The sequence below is a fragment of the Lepidothrix coronata genome, unplaced genomic scaffold, assembly GCF_001604755.1.
Source record: "Lepidothrix coronata isolate B3197 unplaced genomic scaffold, Lepidothrix_coronata-1.0 Scaffold27, whole genome shotgun sequence".
NCBI classification, from domain to species: domain Eukaryota; kingdom Metazoa; phylum Chordata; class Aves; order Passeriformes; family Pipridae; genus Lepidothrix; species Lepidothrix coronata.
This window is the reverse complement of record NW_016690207.1, coordinates 4,249,151-4,264,083: the sequence shown is the minus strand read 5'-3', so window position 1 is coordinate 4,264,083 and position 14,933 is coordinate 4,249,151. Positions and strand designations below refer to the sequence as shown.

Genomic DNA, 14,933 nt, shown 5'->3' with positions numbered 1-14,933 from the left:
GGGTCTGCCTTGGCTAAGCGCTGCGGAGGTCGGGCTGATCTGGAAGATGTAAAATCCCCCCGGATGAGGGGGCTCAGTGGGTCGTTATCCCCTTGGAGACCAGCTCGGGAATGCCGGGAGGAGCGGGCAGCGCTCCCGGCGAGGTCTCGGTTCCCTGCCCAGGGCAGGATAGCACCCAGTCGGAAGGAGAGTTTGGGGTGAGGGACCCCCCCCACTCCGTGCCCCTCATCGCACACCTGGGGAGCGATGCTGAAATTTGGCTTTCCCTCCCCGTGGCCCGGAGCAGCTCCGGGCCGTTCCCGGGGATGCCGATGCCGAGCACGCGGCCACCGGTCCCTCCTGCTGGCATTTACTGGCCCTGGAGAAGGCCCAGAGCAACAATACAGGTACAGAGAGATTATAGAGAGCGCGGAATAAGTTTCATATAAGGCTTTGGTACAGCACCATCATGTCAGATTTATTTGTAAATCGTTTACAGAAAAAAAAAAAGCTTACTGAAAAAATAGTGTTTTGTTTCTCTTATTTTTTTTTATAATTTTTTTATTATTATTTTCTTCTGAGGAACATACCTGAAAGTTCAAAAATTAACCCTCTAGTTGCCGTCTGGGCTCCCATCAAACGCTAGTTTTGCTGTGTGCAGTTCCAAAACGAAGTGACTCGATCCCAAATCCCACTCAGGTGTGACACAGCCCACCCCGTCTCACAGCAGTCACTAAAAAAATCAACACCACAGAGATTCGGCAGCTGATCGCTACTCACTGTTTAGTAAAAATTAAAAAAGGATTTAAAAAAAAAACCAAACCAAAAACCTTAACAAAAATTAAAAAAGAAACTCAAAAAAAAAATAAAATTTAAGTCACGACAACGAACGTTATGGAACCAGCGGTACTAAAGTTTCTTTTATTGTTATTGTTATTAAAAAAAGTCAGTTCCACTGGTTACCATTGAAACAGCACCAAAGAGCACCCTAACGTGTGTTATACATCGTAATACTCGACATTCAAGAGATGGAAACGAGGTTGGATGGTCTAGTCTTTATATCCAGAGGCAAGAAATTCTTCTTAAAAAGAGGAAAAAGTTGTTCCACACAACCAGACCCCTGTTGGGTCCGGAAGAAAATCCTGCCTTAGGGGAAAACTATGGAGTTAGGAGGGAATTAAATCAAGAGCTACCTGTGGAGGTCTAGGAGGGTTCAGAGAGTCTACAAAACCTATTAAAAGGGGATTAAAAAGTCTGGGCTCCCTCGGAGAGCCAGGGATGCTCCCAAGGGAGAGGTGGAGATGCTCCCGGGGGGATTTGGGGATGCCCCCTGGGTGATCCAGGGATGCTCCCCTAGGAGCTGGCAAGGAGGTGTGACCTCCAAATGCCCAAAGGATGGCTCGGGAACCTTATGGCAATGTAGGCATTTCCAGGAGGATTTCTACAGGGCTTTCCCACATGGGAATGCCAAGGGACTGGAGCCTGCACAGCCGTACAGAAGGTCCTGCACCCCCTGGGTCCTCGGGAGCATCCCCTGCCTGCTCTCTGCCAGCCCCGCAGAGGGGAAAAAAGGGAAGTTTGGCCTTAAAGTGCATCTGGGAGGGCAGGGAGCGTGTGCCGGCATCTCCCACCGAGCCAAAACCTCCCCGAGCGGAGTCGGGCGCTTCCCAGCGCTCCCGCCGGCCGAGCGGGAAGAGCCTGGGAGGGGGCGGGAAGCAAACACCCCTCCCGGGAAAAGCGAGCTCCTGCCAGATGCGCGCGGCTGCGGCGGATGGAGGCAGCGGGGATGCGGGAACAACCAAACCAAACCAAACCAAACCAAACCAAACCGCGGGAAGCAGGACGATGCTGTGGGCGCGGCCGAGAGGGAGGGAGGGGCGGAGCAGCTCTTGATGTGTCTGTTTGGCATCCAGAGGGTTAACGCTACTGTGGAAAGTGTGCTTTGTAAACATTTATATCTTTCCTTTTTTTCCTGTTTTTTTTCTGTAAGTGATTCGAAAGGAGAAAGCTGCCCGCCCCCCCCTGCCCACCCCCGGCAATACCCCAAAGCCCCACCGGGGGGACGGTGGGAGGGAAGTGCAGCCCCCCCAGCCCGGACACCGACCGGTGAGAAATCTCATCCCTTCTCTTTCTCCTTACATCCTTTTTTTTTTTTTTTTTAAACATATAAAATACTCACTTATGTATTTACCGCTAATAAATGCAAGTTAGTCCCACCAAACATGCTTTGCTTCGATATCAAGAATTGGTGCTGAACAAATCTTGGCTTGATATTAGAAACATCCCTCCCCCAACCCTCCCCAACCCGACGAAGAAGACAGAAATATCATGGAAAATACAGGTGACACCTACGGAGGACACGGTGCCGCTGTGAGGGGCCAGCTCCCGGGATTACATTCGTGCCTCAGCCTGGCAGGACATGGCATGACCACGGTGAGGGACCTCTGCCTGGCTCTGGAGGGGTGGAAGCGCTCGGGGTCTGTGCCACCATCCCCTCGGGGACATCTGAGCCCAAAAAAGAAGCATCTGCATCCTCCCAGAGCCAAGGATTGTGGGACACAGCACAAGGGGTAACCACTGCCCAAAGCCAATCCCCAAATCCTGCCCCAGCGAAGGCAGAGGGGGTGGTTTGCTGCCCCCTGGCATTGCTCAGTCCCAAAACTGGCTCCTCATCCCCCCCCTGCCACCCACGGGCACACAGAGAAGGGGGTCCGGCGGGTCCTTGCAGGAAAAGCCCCAAGTATCCCCAGCACATTCCTCATCACTGGGACAGGGAGAGCCTCATATCCCACCCATCCGGGCAGGGAGAGCCCCCATCCCACCCCAGTGCATACCAGCAGCCTCCCCAGCACCGGCAAACCCCGACGGCCAGAGTTCCTCTGTTTGGTGGAGAGGTACTGACCTGCCTACAGAGAAGGTTCCCTGCTCCAGCCACATGTGGGGACCCACTGTGGCCACCTGGGTGGCTCTGAGGGGCTCCACAAACCACAGGAGGGTTTCAGGAACCCTCAGGATTTATGAGGGCGGCGAGGACGGGCGGCCAACAGCGCCCAGCGAGGCAGTGGTGTGGGGACCCCATCCCACAGCGCGTCCCCCATCCTGTGCCACCCCCCAGGTCGCAGCCGGCCTCGTCCTTCCCGCTGCGAGCAGCGCCCCCGGAGCTGAAATTTGTCTTTTTTCTCTGGAAAGAAAAGCCCTAGGTGGAAACACCACCCCCTCGCCGTGGCCCTGGGCGAGCTGGCAGCAGGCCCAGGCTTCCCCATGCCGGGGCTTTTTCCCTTTTCAGTATTTTTCCCTATTGAAACAGCAACGTGACAGCAAACAGCGGCGATGCCGGGACGGCAGCCGGAGCCGGCGGATCCCCCGGAGCCCCACGAGCCCCCCGGCCTCGCCCAGCCCTCCTCTCCCTCGCCACCGTATTGCTCAAACAGCACTAGGCATGGATACAAAAATAAAACAGCTATGTGACTTAGATATATATAATTTTTATATATATATATATATATATTTGTATATATATTTTTGTCTATTTATAGGTGGATGGAGAAGCAGAGAAGCTGAAGCGCAATATAATGTAAAAATACTCGCTCTGCTCCCGCTGTTGAGACTCTCCCCCCCACCTCTGACAGCCTCTCTCATGCTGCACAGAAGTTTCTGACACCTATTACTAAGGAATTATTTTAAATATTTATTCTCCCCCCCCTTCTAAAATAGAAAGTAAATATATATTTGTTTAATTTTATATACAATGCGGTTTCGATACACCAATATCGTTTCTTTAGATAGAGATACTGGGGCTCATTTCTCAAGGTTGGTTTTTTTTTTAAATTTTATTTTAATGTAAGTGCTGGGGGGGGGAGTGGGGGGATATTAGAGGAGCTTTCAGTCCTGGGAAGATGGGCACCCCCTTTTGCAGCCCTCTTGGTCCCCTGCAACCTCAGGAGGACAAGAATAAAAGTCCCCCTGGGAGAGAAAGTGTCATTTTGATGGTAAAGCCAAAATCTGGGCAAATTCTCCTCCCTGGGGGATGCCAGCTTCCCACCCCACTGCAACCAGTATAAAAATCCTTAGCTACCACTACAGTACATGCTTTCTGCACCTGAACCCCCCAAGCCTGGACCAGCCTGTCTGCCCCCCCTTTCCCTTGCCCACCCCCTCCCCAGGTACGGTCCTTCCTCCATCCATGCACTATCAAAAGTCAGCCAGAGCCCTGGGATTGGGGATGTCCTGAGGTCACCCAGCATGGCCAGGAAGATGCCTATGCCACACAATGACGGGGAACACACAGCTCAGGCAGCACAAACCTGCCAGGTCAAAACCACAGAAAAGGGGAAAATGGGGAAACACGGCACTGGGCAGCTCCCCCTTCATCCCAGTCACCAGGGGAGGGGAACAGCTCCCATCTCCAGCCTGTTCCCAGCACCAGCATCCAGTCCTTTCCACATTGGGATGTACCAACTGATGGGAATTAAGTGCAATATTGAGTTTCTTCTTCAGCTGGCACCAGCATTGCCAAATCTGGATGCTGCTTCCCAACCCTCAGTTCCTGGATCGTGCATTCCCTGACAGATCTCCAGCAGGAACAAGTGTGCTTCCCACCTCTCCTCCCCAGCAAACACAGGCAGAGGGGAGTCAAGATTCACAGAAACAGGAAAAAAAAAACAAAACCACAAAATTAAGCTGAAGAGGGGGAATGGGAGTAAACATCCTATTTCCTTTAGGGGTTACACTGTGCCCAGACAGCACAGGGATGGGCTCTGGAGCATGGAGGGAATACAGCCTGAATTTGGCTGCCCCCGAACCCAGTACTGGCTCTGGCATCACTGATGACCAAATCCCCTCTCTGCCTCAGATCCTCAAAGTCCTGCTAATGAGGTTTAAAATAAAGACACTGTGAAGAACATCTCGTCCCTCCAAGGAGTCACTGTTGGGGCCGGCTGGCACAGCCGGCGCCGCGTTCCTCAGCTCAAGGGACAAATTTAGCTGTACCCCCGTCTCATCCCTTCTGACTCACGCTTTTCTGGGAAGAACAGATGCAAAGCAAAATGCTTTCACATGAGTAACCGGAGAGCAGCATCTAGAGGGACTTGAGGGAAAGGTTTCTGCGTGGTGCAGCTTTTTCTTTAAACGATGGCACCAGAGATGAGACAACATTACGTCCCCCTCCCATGTCACGTCCCGTGTCACGCCCCACGCGCGTCGGACACGCAGAGGAGAGGACCTGTCCCTCCTGCTTCTCAATGTCACGGCCCCCGGGTGAGTCACAGACAATGAACAAAGCAAAAATAAAAAATGGAGGGGGGGAGATAATGAGGGGAAAAAAAGCAATTTGTTGTGTGCAGCAGGTCACGCCTGCAGCGTGCCTCTCCATTCCCAAATTCCCCTCGGGCTCCAGCTGCTCCCAGCCCCTTCCCTGCTTTGCCCATCCCAATAATCCCCCTTTCAGCACAGCTCTTAACTCTCCCCTAGAGACACACATACCCCTGACATGCAAATCTACTGAATTCTGCAAACCTATCTACCTTTGTCCTACGCTTCTCTATCTATTTATATCTCATATATACAGTGCATTTTACTCCACTTCCTTGAAAAGATTTCCTTCCACAAAAAAGCATCGACTCCGCCAGCCCGGGGCCGCAGTGAGCCCACGTGGGACGTGTGGAAATCCCTGAAGGTCCAGCCTCATGGAAAAATACCCCCAGACAAGAGCTACAGCTGAAACCAACCCGAAACTCTGAGAACTCCCAAATCTACGTCACTGCCTGAAGCAGGAGGAGAAACCAAAATGCCAGGAGGGTTTTGTCCTGACACAGGCTGCAAGGTGTGAGCAGCAGTAAGTCACGAACACGTGTCGTGCCCGGATGCCATGAGACATGACTAAGCCCTGCCTGGGCTGCTGAGCCCAAACCCAGAGCCCTCAACACCCCCAGAGGTGGGTACAGAAAATTATTATTCCTTTTATATTCCCTTTACCAAACACTGTCACCTCCAGACTTCCTCCAAAGCAGGTGGCACCGAGCCAGCTGACAAGGTGATAAACACCAGATCAACAGCCTGGAGCCCAGCAGTGCCCCAAATCAGCCTCCAAGTCACAGGTGACCTGCACAGGGCAGCAGGAATGAGCATCCCACTGGGAAAAGCATCACCTGCTCACAGAGACACTCCTCACCACCCTGGGGGCACGTGGAGACCCCCCTGCTCAGGGGGACAGACCACAAACCATGCTGAGGTTCACACTGGGAAGAGACCCCGGGACCCTCCAGCTCCCCACATCCTACAAACCCACTGCTCCAAGTGCCTCCGGATGCAGTAAGTGGCAGGCACAGAAATGGGGCCCCACAAACGAGCCCTAAACGCTCCCCTTCCCCCCCACTTACAGTAACTTGCATTTTCCTTCATGTCAACACTGAGAAACCGAAACACTGCTGGGTTTGCACGGCAAAGTCACCTCAAAAACACGTGGGTGAAAGCTCAGCAAGTCCTGCTGGAAAAGCAGGCAAAGCGCTTTCCCTGCCCTTTTTCCCTGACTGCACAGGGACACACAGGTTTTATTGGAGAGGCTGCGAGGGACGGCACCCCACGACCACCCCCTCTTTCCAAGGGATCTCAGCAACACCCTATACCTACCTCTCCATGTCATCTCCCCCAGCTTGGGGTGCCCAAATCCTGCAGCCCCCACAGTGGCATGAAAACGGCACTGGAGCATCCCCACGGTGGCCACCTTGCAGGCAGAGGCACCAGCAAGGACCCCCCAAAACTGGGTTAGCACCCCTGCACTGACGCCTCAGAGGAGCCCAGGGACAAGTCTCCTTGTGATTCAGAGGCATTTTTTCACCGTGGTCCAGGATTTGCCAAGGGACCTAATGAAACATCGCATTCACAATGTGCAAGGAGGAATCGTACGGTTACTGATAAAGAAAGAGCCGTCTACCTCAGACCAGCTTATAAAATAAGAGAGTTTGGCCCAGGAAGATAAAAATCAAGATATATTTTGCAGCATGAAAGAAAAAAAAAAAAATTAAAAAAAAAAATGAAGCAGCAGCAGCAGCAGCTGTGTTTGCAAACCACCAAAGCGGCACGGAGTTCAAACGGGGATGAAATGGGGGAAGCGTTTGGCATCGTCTGACACGGCTTCGATGTCCCAGGTCCGCGGGAGGAGAGAGGAGCGACCCCCTGGAGGGCATGGAAACCAGAGGGCTGGGAGAAGCGAGGAGGTTGCCAAAGCAAGAGGTGAGCCAGTCAGCCAAAGCACGGCCCGAGTCTATCGGAAGGTAACTCGGTCTAGCAGGGAAAGGAGTTAAGGATGGTTTTAGGGAGGAGCTGCTTCCATGAGGCGCCCGGGCGGGATTTCCCACTCCAGCAGCGTGGCAGGTACACGGCTGAAAGAGAGAGGGCTGCAGCTCCAGGCTCTAAAGGTCGAAGACCATGAAAAGCCCAGTGGCTCAAAACACCTGCAAAAGGAAAACAACTCTCAAAAGACTGACGCAGCAAGCCGGCACGCTCCGTCAACCTTCCCTGCACTCCAAGTCCTCTAGAGCTCCTTAAGACAGGATGGGGCACAGTCCCGAGGTAGCAACCTCAAGAGCCTGAAGACAGCGCCTTGCCCATCCGAATGGGCGTCATAAACAGTTTGGAAAGCACTCAAAGGAAAAAGCAACCCTCTGTTGGAGAGGCTGAGGCAACGAGAGCGAAAGGAAAAGCGAGTTGGCCACGGCACGGCCAGCACAAAGCCTCCACACCTCCCCCGGCCCCGATGGTCACCTGTCCGTGGGGAGCAGCCCAGCCCATCGGGAGCAGCCCAGCTGAAGTTACCAGCAAGCTGAAGTGAGCCAGGCAGAGTTTTCCCCGCTGCTGAGCGGGAGAATGGCATTAAATCAATTCAGATCCGAGTGGATTCTAGGGAAAACCCTAAAAACACACTCAAATAAAAGAAATCTGCAGTCATACTGTTAGCAAAGTTGAATTCTCACTCTGAGAGTTGAGGTTCTTACGTCAGGTCACTCGTCACGTCAATAAAAGGCCCTGGTGCAGGCTGGAAAGAGAGGGACATTTCTGCCAGACCCTCCCTCCTTCCCGAGACAAACCTGCTGATGGTTTGAAGACCACCTACACAAAGTTGTTAAAGCTCAGAAATATCTCGTTATTGATTCAGAGGATTCATTGTCCAGTGGTTCAAACCTTACTGAGGGCCTGGAGATTGGAAAAGACGCGGTGCTCTGCTTTTGTTGGTCGAAGGTTCCCGAGCATCCTGCTGGGAGAGGAAGCACAACCTCTGAAACCAGGTGTTTTTTGGCAGAGCAATAGACAGGCTCCGGCCTGAGAGCGTGGCGTGGCCGGAGTGCCGGATCACAACCCAGAGCTCACGTCTTTCTCCAAACATCTCAGCCCTTGGAGGTTCAACCAGCAGCAAGAGCAAAAACCAAGGCAAAGCAGAATTAAAGGCGAGATTGCAGAGAATCTCTTGGCAATTCTACCTGGGAATAAACAAAAGTTTCATATGCAAATAGAGAGCCTGGGGCAAAAACATGCCTGCAGGCTCTTCGGTTCTCCTGATGCTTTTTCTACAGCCTGAATCCACTCAAAGCCAGAATATCTACATGAAACACTCAGTGTTTTATTCCCAGGCAGGCTGGAGGGTTTAGCACTTTACCGCAGAGGAAGAACTGTGCAAACCTGGATACAGCGGTTGATTTTACCACTTCAAACTAAAAAAAAAAACCAAAAAAAACCTCTAAATATTTTAAAGGTAGGGATTGCTTGGTATCAGCACTAAGCATTTATGTAGCACTTGCAGTCTGCAGGCCACCAAGTGCTTGTCCAAAGTGCTCAAATATGACTTATCCCCATTTTACAGATGGGAGAACTGAGGCACAGAGAGGTTAAGTGACTTGCCCAAGGCCACGCAGTCAGAGAGTGGAGGCAGAGCAGGAAAGCGAGCCCGGCTGTTCTCGGAGCGGGTTCCACCTTTCCTGCTAAAAAAACAAACCAAAAAAACGGCCTGTGCAATCCAGAAAACCACCAGCCACCAAACCTACCCTAAGTACTTCGAAGAGGAAATACATTCTGGTGAAGAGTTAGAACAGCATTACCGAGGGGAACAGGGGGCAAAGGGAGGGACACGACCCTGGCGGGTGTCACAGCCGACACGGCCGGGCTGGAGCGGGAGAAAGGAAGGGGGGAACGGTGGGACCAGCAGGAACGTGTGTTAGGCTGACGCGAAACGCTGGGCTTAGCTTTGCGCGGCCGCTCCGAGGAGCCGTCCGTGTCCATCCGCAGAGCTGGGCACCTCCAGCCGCTCCCGCCCGGGCTCAGCACCTGCCGACGGAGGCTTTTGGGACCAACGCAGCCAAACCCCCTCCGCTCGCACGCCTGCGTCGCCCCGGTTCGCGGTTACGAGTCAAGATTAAGCATCACACACGGTAAGAAATCACATCACTGCACGGCACCGAAGGACATTTGCCTGTGATATACAGAGTGTCGGGAAGAATTAATCGCAACCACCCTCTTCAAAGCTGGCACGCGCCGTACCTGGAGGGGGAAACGCCCTCGCGTGAGATCGGCCCCGCACCCGCGCGCTCGCACGGCGCCCAGAACGCGTCACCGAGGCTCAAAAGCATTTGCACAGACAAAGGGTGATTTCTCACGCCTCAGACTGATTGGAAGGCTCGGGGGGATCTTTCTGGTTTTTCCCTTTCAGAGATAGGTAAGGAAAGATGTCACGCGTGGTTTTGCTGTTACCTTCACGTCAAAGGAGGCTGGGAAGGGGGAGGCGGGGAGATTTTCACAATTACAGCTTTCCTGGGATTATTTGGTCATGTTTTTTTATCATAATCAGATTCACGGGATTACCAGTTCCTGTCTGGCTTGTTAGGTTCTTGTCAATTAATTACACTCTGTGTCATTTAATTTCTTCCGGCGATTGAGGGCCAGCTGCTCAATCCCATACTTTCTCCCTAAACGCGCACTGCGGACGCAGATGTCAAAAGCTCCGTCTGTGCCTTTGAAGCCTAGAGATCTTTCCCAAAACCGAGGTGCAACACCCCCCACCCTTCCCACCCCACCACCGAAGCCGTCTGGGGTGGGGGGAGAAGCGGATCCGAGGAGCACCCAGCCCAAAGCATCCTCCCCGTCTGCCCCAGGGTCCCCCCAGCTCGTCCCCGCCACGAGCCGCCGAACCCCCTGGCAGAGGCAGCAGCATCGGGGTGTCCCCCCTCTCTCCCATCACCTCCATCCCCATCAGCTCCCTCCACCGCTCCTGTTCAACCTCCCGGGGCCGGCGCAGGCTAAAGCAGGGTGGCGTGCCCGCTGGTGTCATCGTGGTCCACGCTGTTGAGAATGGCTGTCTGGTCTTCGGGGAGCTGCCGGTGGCAGAGGTCGTCCTTCAGCGCCGAGAGCCGGGCGAAGGGGTCCTGACGAGGGTGTCTCTTCTTCTTGCGGAGGCAGACAGCTTCGTCAGGCGACAGTACCTGAGAGCTGGGAGGGTGCTGAACCTGGGAGGCAGAGCCGTCTGGGAAGGGGGGAGAGAAGGCAGATGGGACCGGAGCCAGCAGCAGGGCAGAGCGCTCTGCTTGCTGTAAAAGGGAGGTTACAGCAAGCCTGGCCCTGAACCCGCCGCTTGGCAAGAAGGGAGCACGTTTTGGGCATCAGGGAAAATAAAATGAACACTCCAAAATCCAAAATAAATAGAGAAGGGAGATGCAGGGAACAGGAACTCGGTTTGGAGGAGCAAGGGAGGGACAACCCACAGGCAAGGAGCCATCCCTTTGGGAGGCAGGGAACAAGGGCAGCATCCAGGAATGGGCTTGGGGACCCCCAGCATTGGAGCCGGCAGGGACCTGCCCAAGCTCTGCCCACAGAGGGACAGAAGGGATGCTGTTGGGGACCGCAGGGTCCTCACACTCACTGGGTTGTTTTCTGGATTTCGAGGAGCCCTTGGATGACTTTTTGGGCTTCTTTATCCGCTGGTATTTCAGAGCTTCGAGCCTCTCAGGTGCAGCAGCGTCCCCGGGCGGAGATGGACGTTTTCTAGGAAGGAAAAGCAGACAGGCGCCGTCAGCGGCTCTCGGCCACGCTCGGGCCTCTGGACGTCCCCGGTGGGGGATCGGTCAACCCCAGCCAGCTCTGCCGTGGAAAAGGAAGAGGTGAGAGACCCAGGGCTGAGGGAGCAGGGCCAGCCAGGCGTGCCGGAGCGCGGGATGAAAGGAGCGAGGCGTCCCCGCTGCCCCTATGTCTCCCCTCCACGTTGCCGAGCAGCGCCGTGACCCGGCCGGTCCCACCGGCCACGTCCAACACGGGCAGCCCAGCTCACCTGCCACCTGCCTGCCATGCCAACACTGCTAAACAAAAAAGGACGGGGCAGATCCTATGTCCGATAAGGTATTTCTGGGAAGTGGTTGGAAACCCCTTGGGATGGAGAAAGAGAGAAAGAGACAGGCAGAAGCGGCACGGCAGCATCGAGACGGGCACCACGAGCCATCCGTGGCGGACAACACCGGCGCCACAAACAGCGGGGAGGCAGGATCCTGCTGGCCCTGCTCCCACAGCCAAAAAAAACCAGGGGCCACATGACAGACAGGGACACGAAGGGCACACACCGACAGAGCCGGGAGAGGTACCTCATTCCCAGGTCCCTGTGAGAGGCGACAACAGAAACGCAACAGCACGGGAGCATCTGCTCCTGGAACATCAAGAGGCTGGGAGCTGGAGATGGAAACACTGACAAGGTTTTATTGCAAGGACAAGGAGGGGATTTGCAAAGGGGTGCTTCCTGCAGGAGAGCCAGCAGTTGCAAGGGATAGCTTTCCAGCTCTAGCCCCTGAGGAACTCTTCTACAGGAACCAGCTCAAGGTGAAACAGTCTCCCCTTTGCAAAGGGATTTTTTACTTTATTTCCTTCACTGTACCTGTTTTTCCCATCCAAGGCCTGGAAAGCAAGACTGCTGTAGAGAGCAGAGCATTAGAGGAAAACCTTTTCCTTAGGAGAGCGGGCAGTCCAGCTCTTATCTATAACACATCACAGCATCCCCCCTCTTGCTGCTTTTCCATCTCCTTCCTCTGCTTCATTTTACTTCCATGACCCTCCAAGTTGCACCAACTTCTAATGGCACAGAGGGACAAGTCTGAGGCCACAGGTCAACCTGAGTCATCACCGAGCAACCTGTAGACAAGGTGTCCAGAGACAACAGGGGAGGCATCCACAAGGCACCTTTTATCGCAGTAAAGCCAATGCTTGAAGCCAGGATCCAGCGAGGAAAGGAAAACTTAAACCCATGTGCCTTCATCTTCAAAGGAGATGACTCTCTTCTGCTCTCACAGCTTGGTCACCAGAGGTCAGTGACCAAACCTTCTCACAACAACCACGCAGAGGATGGTGCTGACAGCAGCTCCTGCGTCTTCAGATGTCCGTGACTGGGGCAGGGATCAGCAAACCCTGCAAGCCACAGGCAGAAGGATGGGCAGGCAGAGGAGCTGCCTCAGCTGGCTGCAAGGAGGCAACATCAGCATGTCCAGACTCCTGCTTTGGCACCAAAACGTTGTGGATGACGTCCTCCCGGTCTGTCAGCAAGGTGAGACCCACCCAGCATTGCAAGAACACTGTAGATGCCGGTGGGAGCAGCAGGAAAGGGACAAACACAAGGACTGGAGCACAGACCCTGCACTCCCGGGCTGTGGGACAAGAGTACACCCACCCACAGAGAGTTTGGAGCTCCTCATCTCCCCCGGGTTCCAGGTAGAGGCTGTGCACCACCACGGAGCTGTGCATCTCCATGCACAGAGCACAACAGCAACACTCCACATCCAACATCCCAAGCGGCTCCAGAGCGGTGATACTTCAGCTGGAGCGCACAGGCAAAGAGCTCTCAAGGGATTTTTGCCCTTGGGGAGCAGAAGGGTGGGGTTTTTTTGAAGATGTCTGTGATTGCAAAGCTTCTGAGTTCTGCTGGCAGCGTTGGAGAGCACCCAGGGAAGTGCAGCGTGAGGTGACAAAGCAGCTGAGGCACAGCAGACGCAAGAGAAACCCAAACACTGGGAAAAGAAAAGCTCCTTTTCATGTTTCCCATTGCAACAGAAAAGTGAATGTGTGGAGAGCTCCCAGAGAGCCTCTGTTCCAGCTCCCAGAGAGCCTCTGTTCCAGCTCCCAGCAGAGCAGCACGTCAGCTGAAGATGAAGCAACTCATTAGACATGCTGGTAGTCCCGCTGGCTGGATCCAGGCGAGAGCTTTCCCTCGTTGGGAAGACGACATTTGCAGTTGCAGAGCATAAACACCTTGCTTTCAACTGCAACCAGCCTCTTATGAGAGAGGCTACACCACCCACTCCAACACGGACACTGAGCTGCACCAACACGGACAGCCACGCACATGCTGGCTCAGAGTAGGACCACAGCGACCCACAGGTCCGACAGCACGGGATTCCCTGCAGCAATTCCTGCTTGCATGGTCAATAACAGGGTTTTCCCCCTTTATATCCACCATTTCTATGATTTGCACACGAGGTACAGTCATGCAGGTGGCCTCAGCTGCTCCAGTCCATCATCCACGGAGCTCAGGTGTGCCAAGCCCTGGACACCGTCGGGCTCGGTGATCCTGCCACCATCCTGCCCATCAGCACCTGCTTTCTACCACCTCTTCCCATGTATTTGCTGATATTATTCAAGCACAGCTCTTAGAAGGCTCTTGCTCTTCCCACTCCTTTTTCTTTCTAAGAAGATGCTACTGTGGCATGTTGACAAAATTAGACAGATTTACGCAGGGGATTATGAGGAAATTGCCTGAAGCTCATTTCCACTAGTTCTCCATAATTGGACTCGTATTTATACACACAAACATAAACAGTGAGTGTGCTGAACCCATGTGTCACCATAAATACTGTCTGACCTCTGGCAAGGAAGAGATACAGAGGAGGACAGAATGATGCTACTCACCAGCCAGATTTTATCTGCTCTACCCACCCTTTCTTTCTTCAAAGGGCTCTGATTATTTCAAATTAATTTTCATTTTAAGCTCAGCCAAAAGCCTCTTCCTGCCCCCAGAGTTAACATTTTGGGCAGCTGCCCGTGCATGAGGGAGATCTTGAATACCAACAGACAAGAGGCTCAGAGAGGTGGGCAAACCTCTTCTAGAAACTTGAGTGTAGAGCTGGGCAAAGGAGCTTTGAGAAGCCCATGTGAACTCCTGACACAAGCCTTCTGTGAGGCACCACAAACACCTGGAGCAGCAGTTTTCCTCGAGTCTCCAAAGGAAAACCCTTCTGCATGAGCAAGGGTCTGAACTGCATGGACTGGGAGGTACTGGAGAGGCTGCAAAGGTACTGAGGGACCTCTGAGAGCCCCAGGACAGGAGCAGGTAGCCAGGGGAGAAGAAGTATCCAACCCAACACACATCTCAGCTGCTCTTCTTCAAATGTCCTTCCACATACAAAGCAAAGACGTAAGGGAGAAGATCCCTGAAGGCATCACCGATCTCTTTCCACCCAGAAAGGGAACCCATATAAAGGAAGAGCGCAGGAGATTCAAGGGCACAGTACATATATTTAACCTCGTGGAGATCTCAACACACATTCCCTTTCTCCTTCTCTCCTCAAGACACTGACATCCAGAAATAGTTTGGGCATGTTATAGAATCCTCTTGGACGAGGTAGAGCATCCACTCAGACCAGTCAGAGCATCCACTTGGACAGGAGCCCACTGTGTCTCGGCCTCCATGTGCTTCAACCCTTCATCCTCCTCAGATGAAGAGCTCAATTCTCCTACAGGAGGCTCCTGCAAGTCAGAATTCCCACTTTGCTCTGAGGCAGCTCTGGCTGCTGCCTCCATCCCGGAATGCTTGGGATCCTTCAGAGAGGTGTTAGAGAAACACGGCGGTGACGGCCCCTGGCCCCAGAGCTGCTGCTGCCAAGGCACAGCAATGAGGGAGGAAGAGGCTGAGGGAAGGAGCACACCTTCTACAGGTCTGC

At 53.7% G+C, this 14,933-nt stretch overlaps 1 protein-coding gene across 10 annotated transcripts in view; it reads right to left on the bottom strand.

Annotated features, from left to right (window-relative positions):
* Positions 1 to 436: 436 nt before the first annotated feature.
* Positions 437 to 14,933, bottom strand: part of IGSF9B (immunoglobulin superfamily member 9B) — a 48,699-nt gene continuing 34,202 nt past the window's right edge. For 5 of the 10 annotated variants that reach the window (XM_017809799.1, XM_017809804.1, XM_017809800.1 and 2 more), the window contains 2 exons: positions 10,883 to 11,004; positions 437 to 10,486 (listed from right to left, as the gene is read on the bottom strand). In XM_017809799.1, coding sequence (XP_017665288.1) covers positions 10,263 to 10,486; positions 10,883 to 11,004 — 346 coding nt within the window. In that variant the 3' untranslated portion in view covers positions 437 to 10,262. Of the gene's footprint in view, positions 10,487 to 10,882; positions 11,005 to 14,933 lie in introns of those variants that run through there. The other 5 variants (XR_001873970.1, XR_001873971.1, XR_001873972.1 and 2 more) reach the window with 3 other exon arrangements.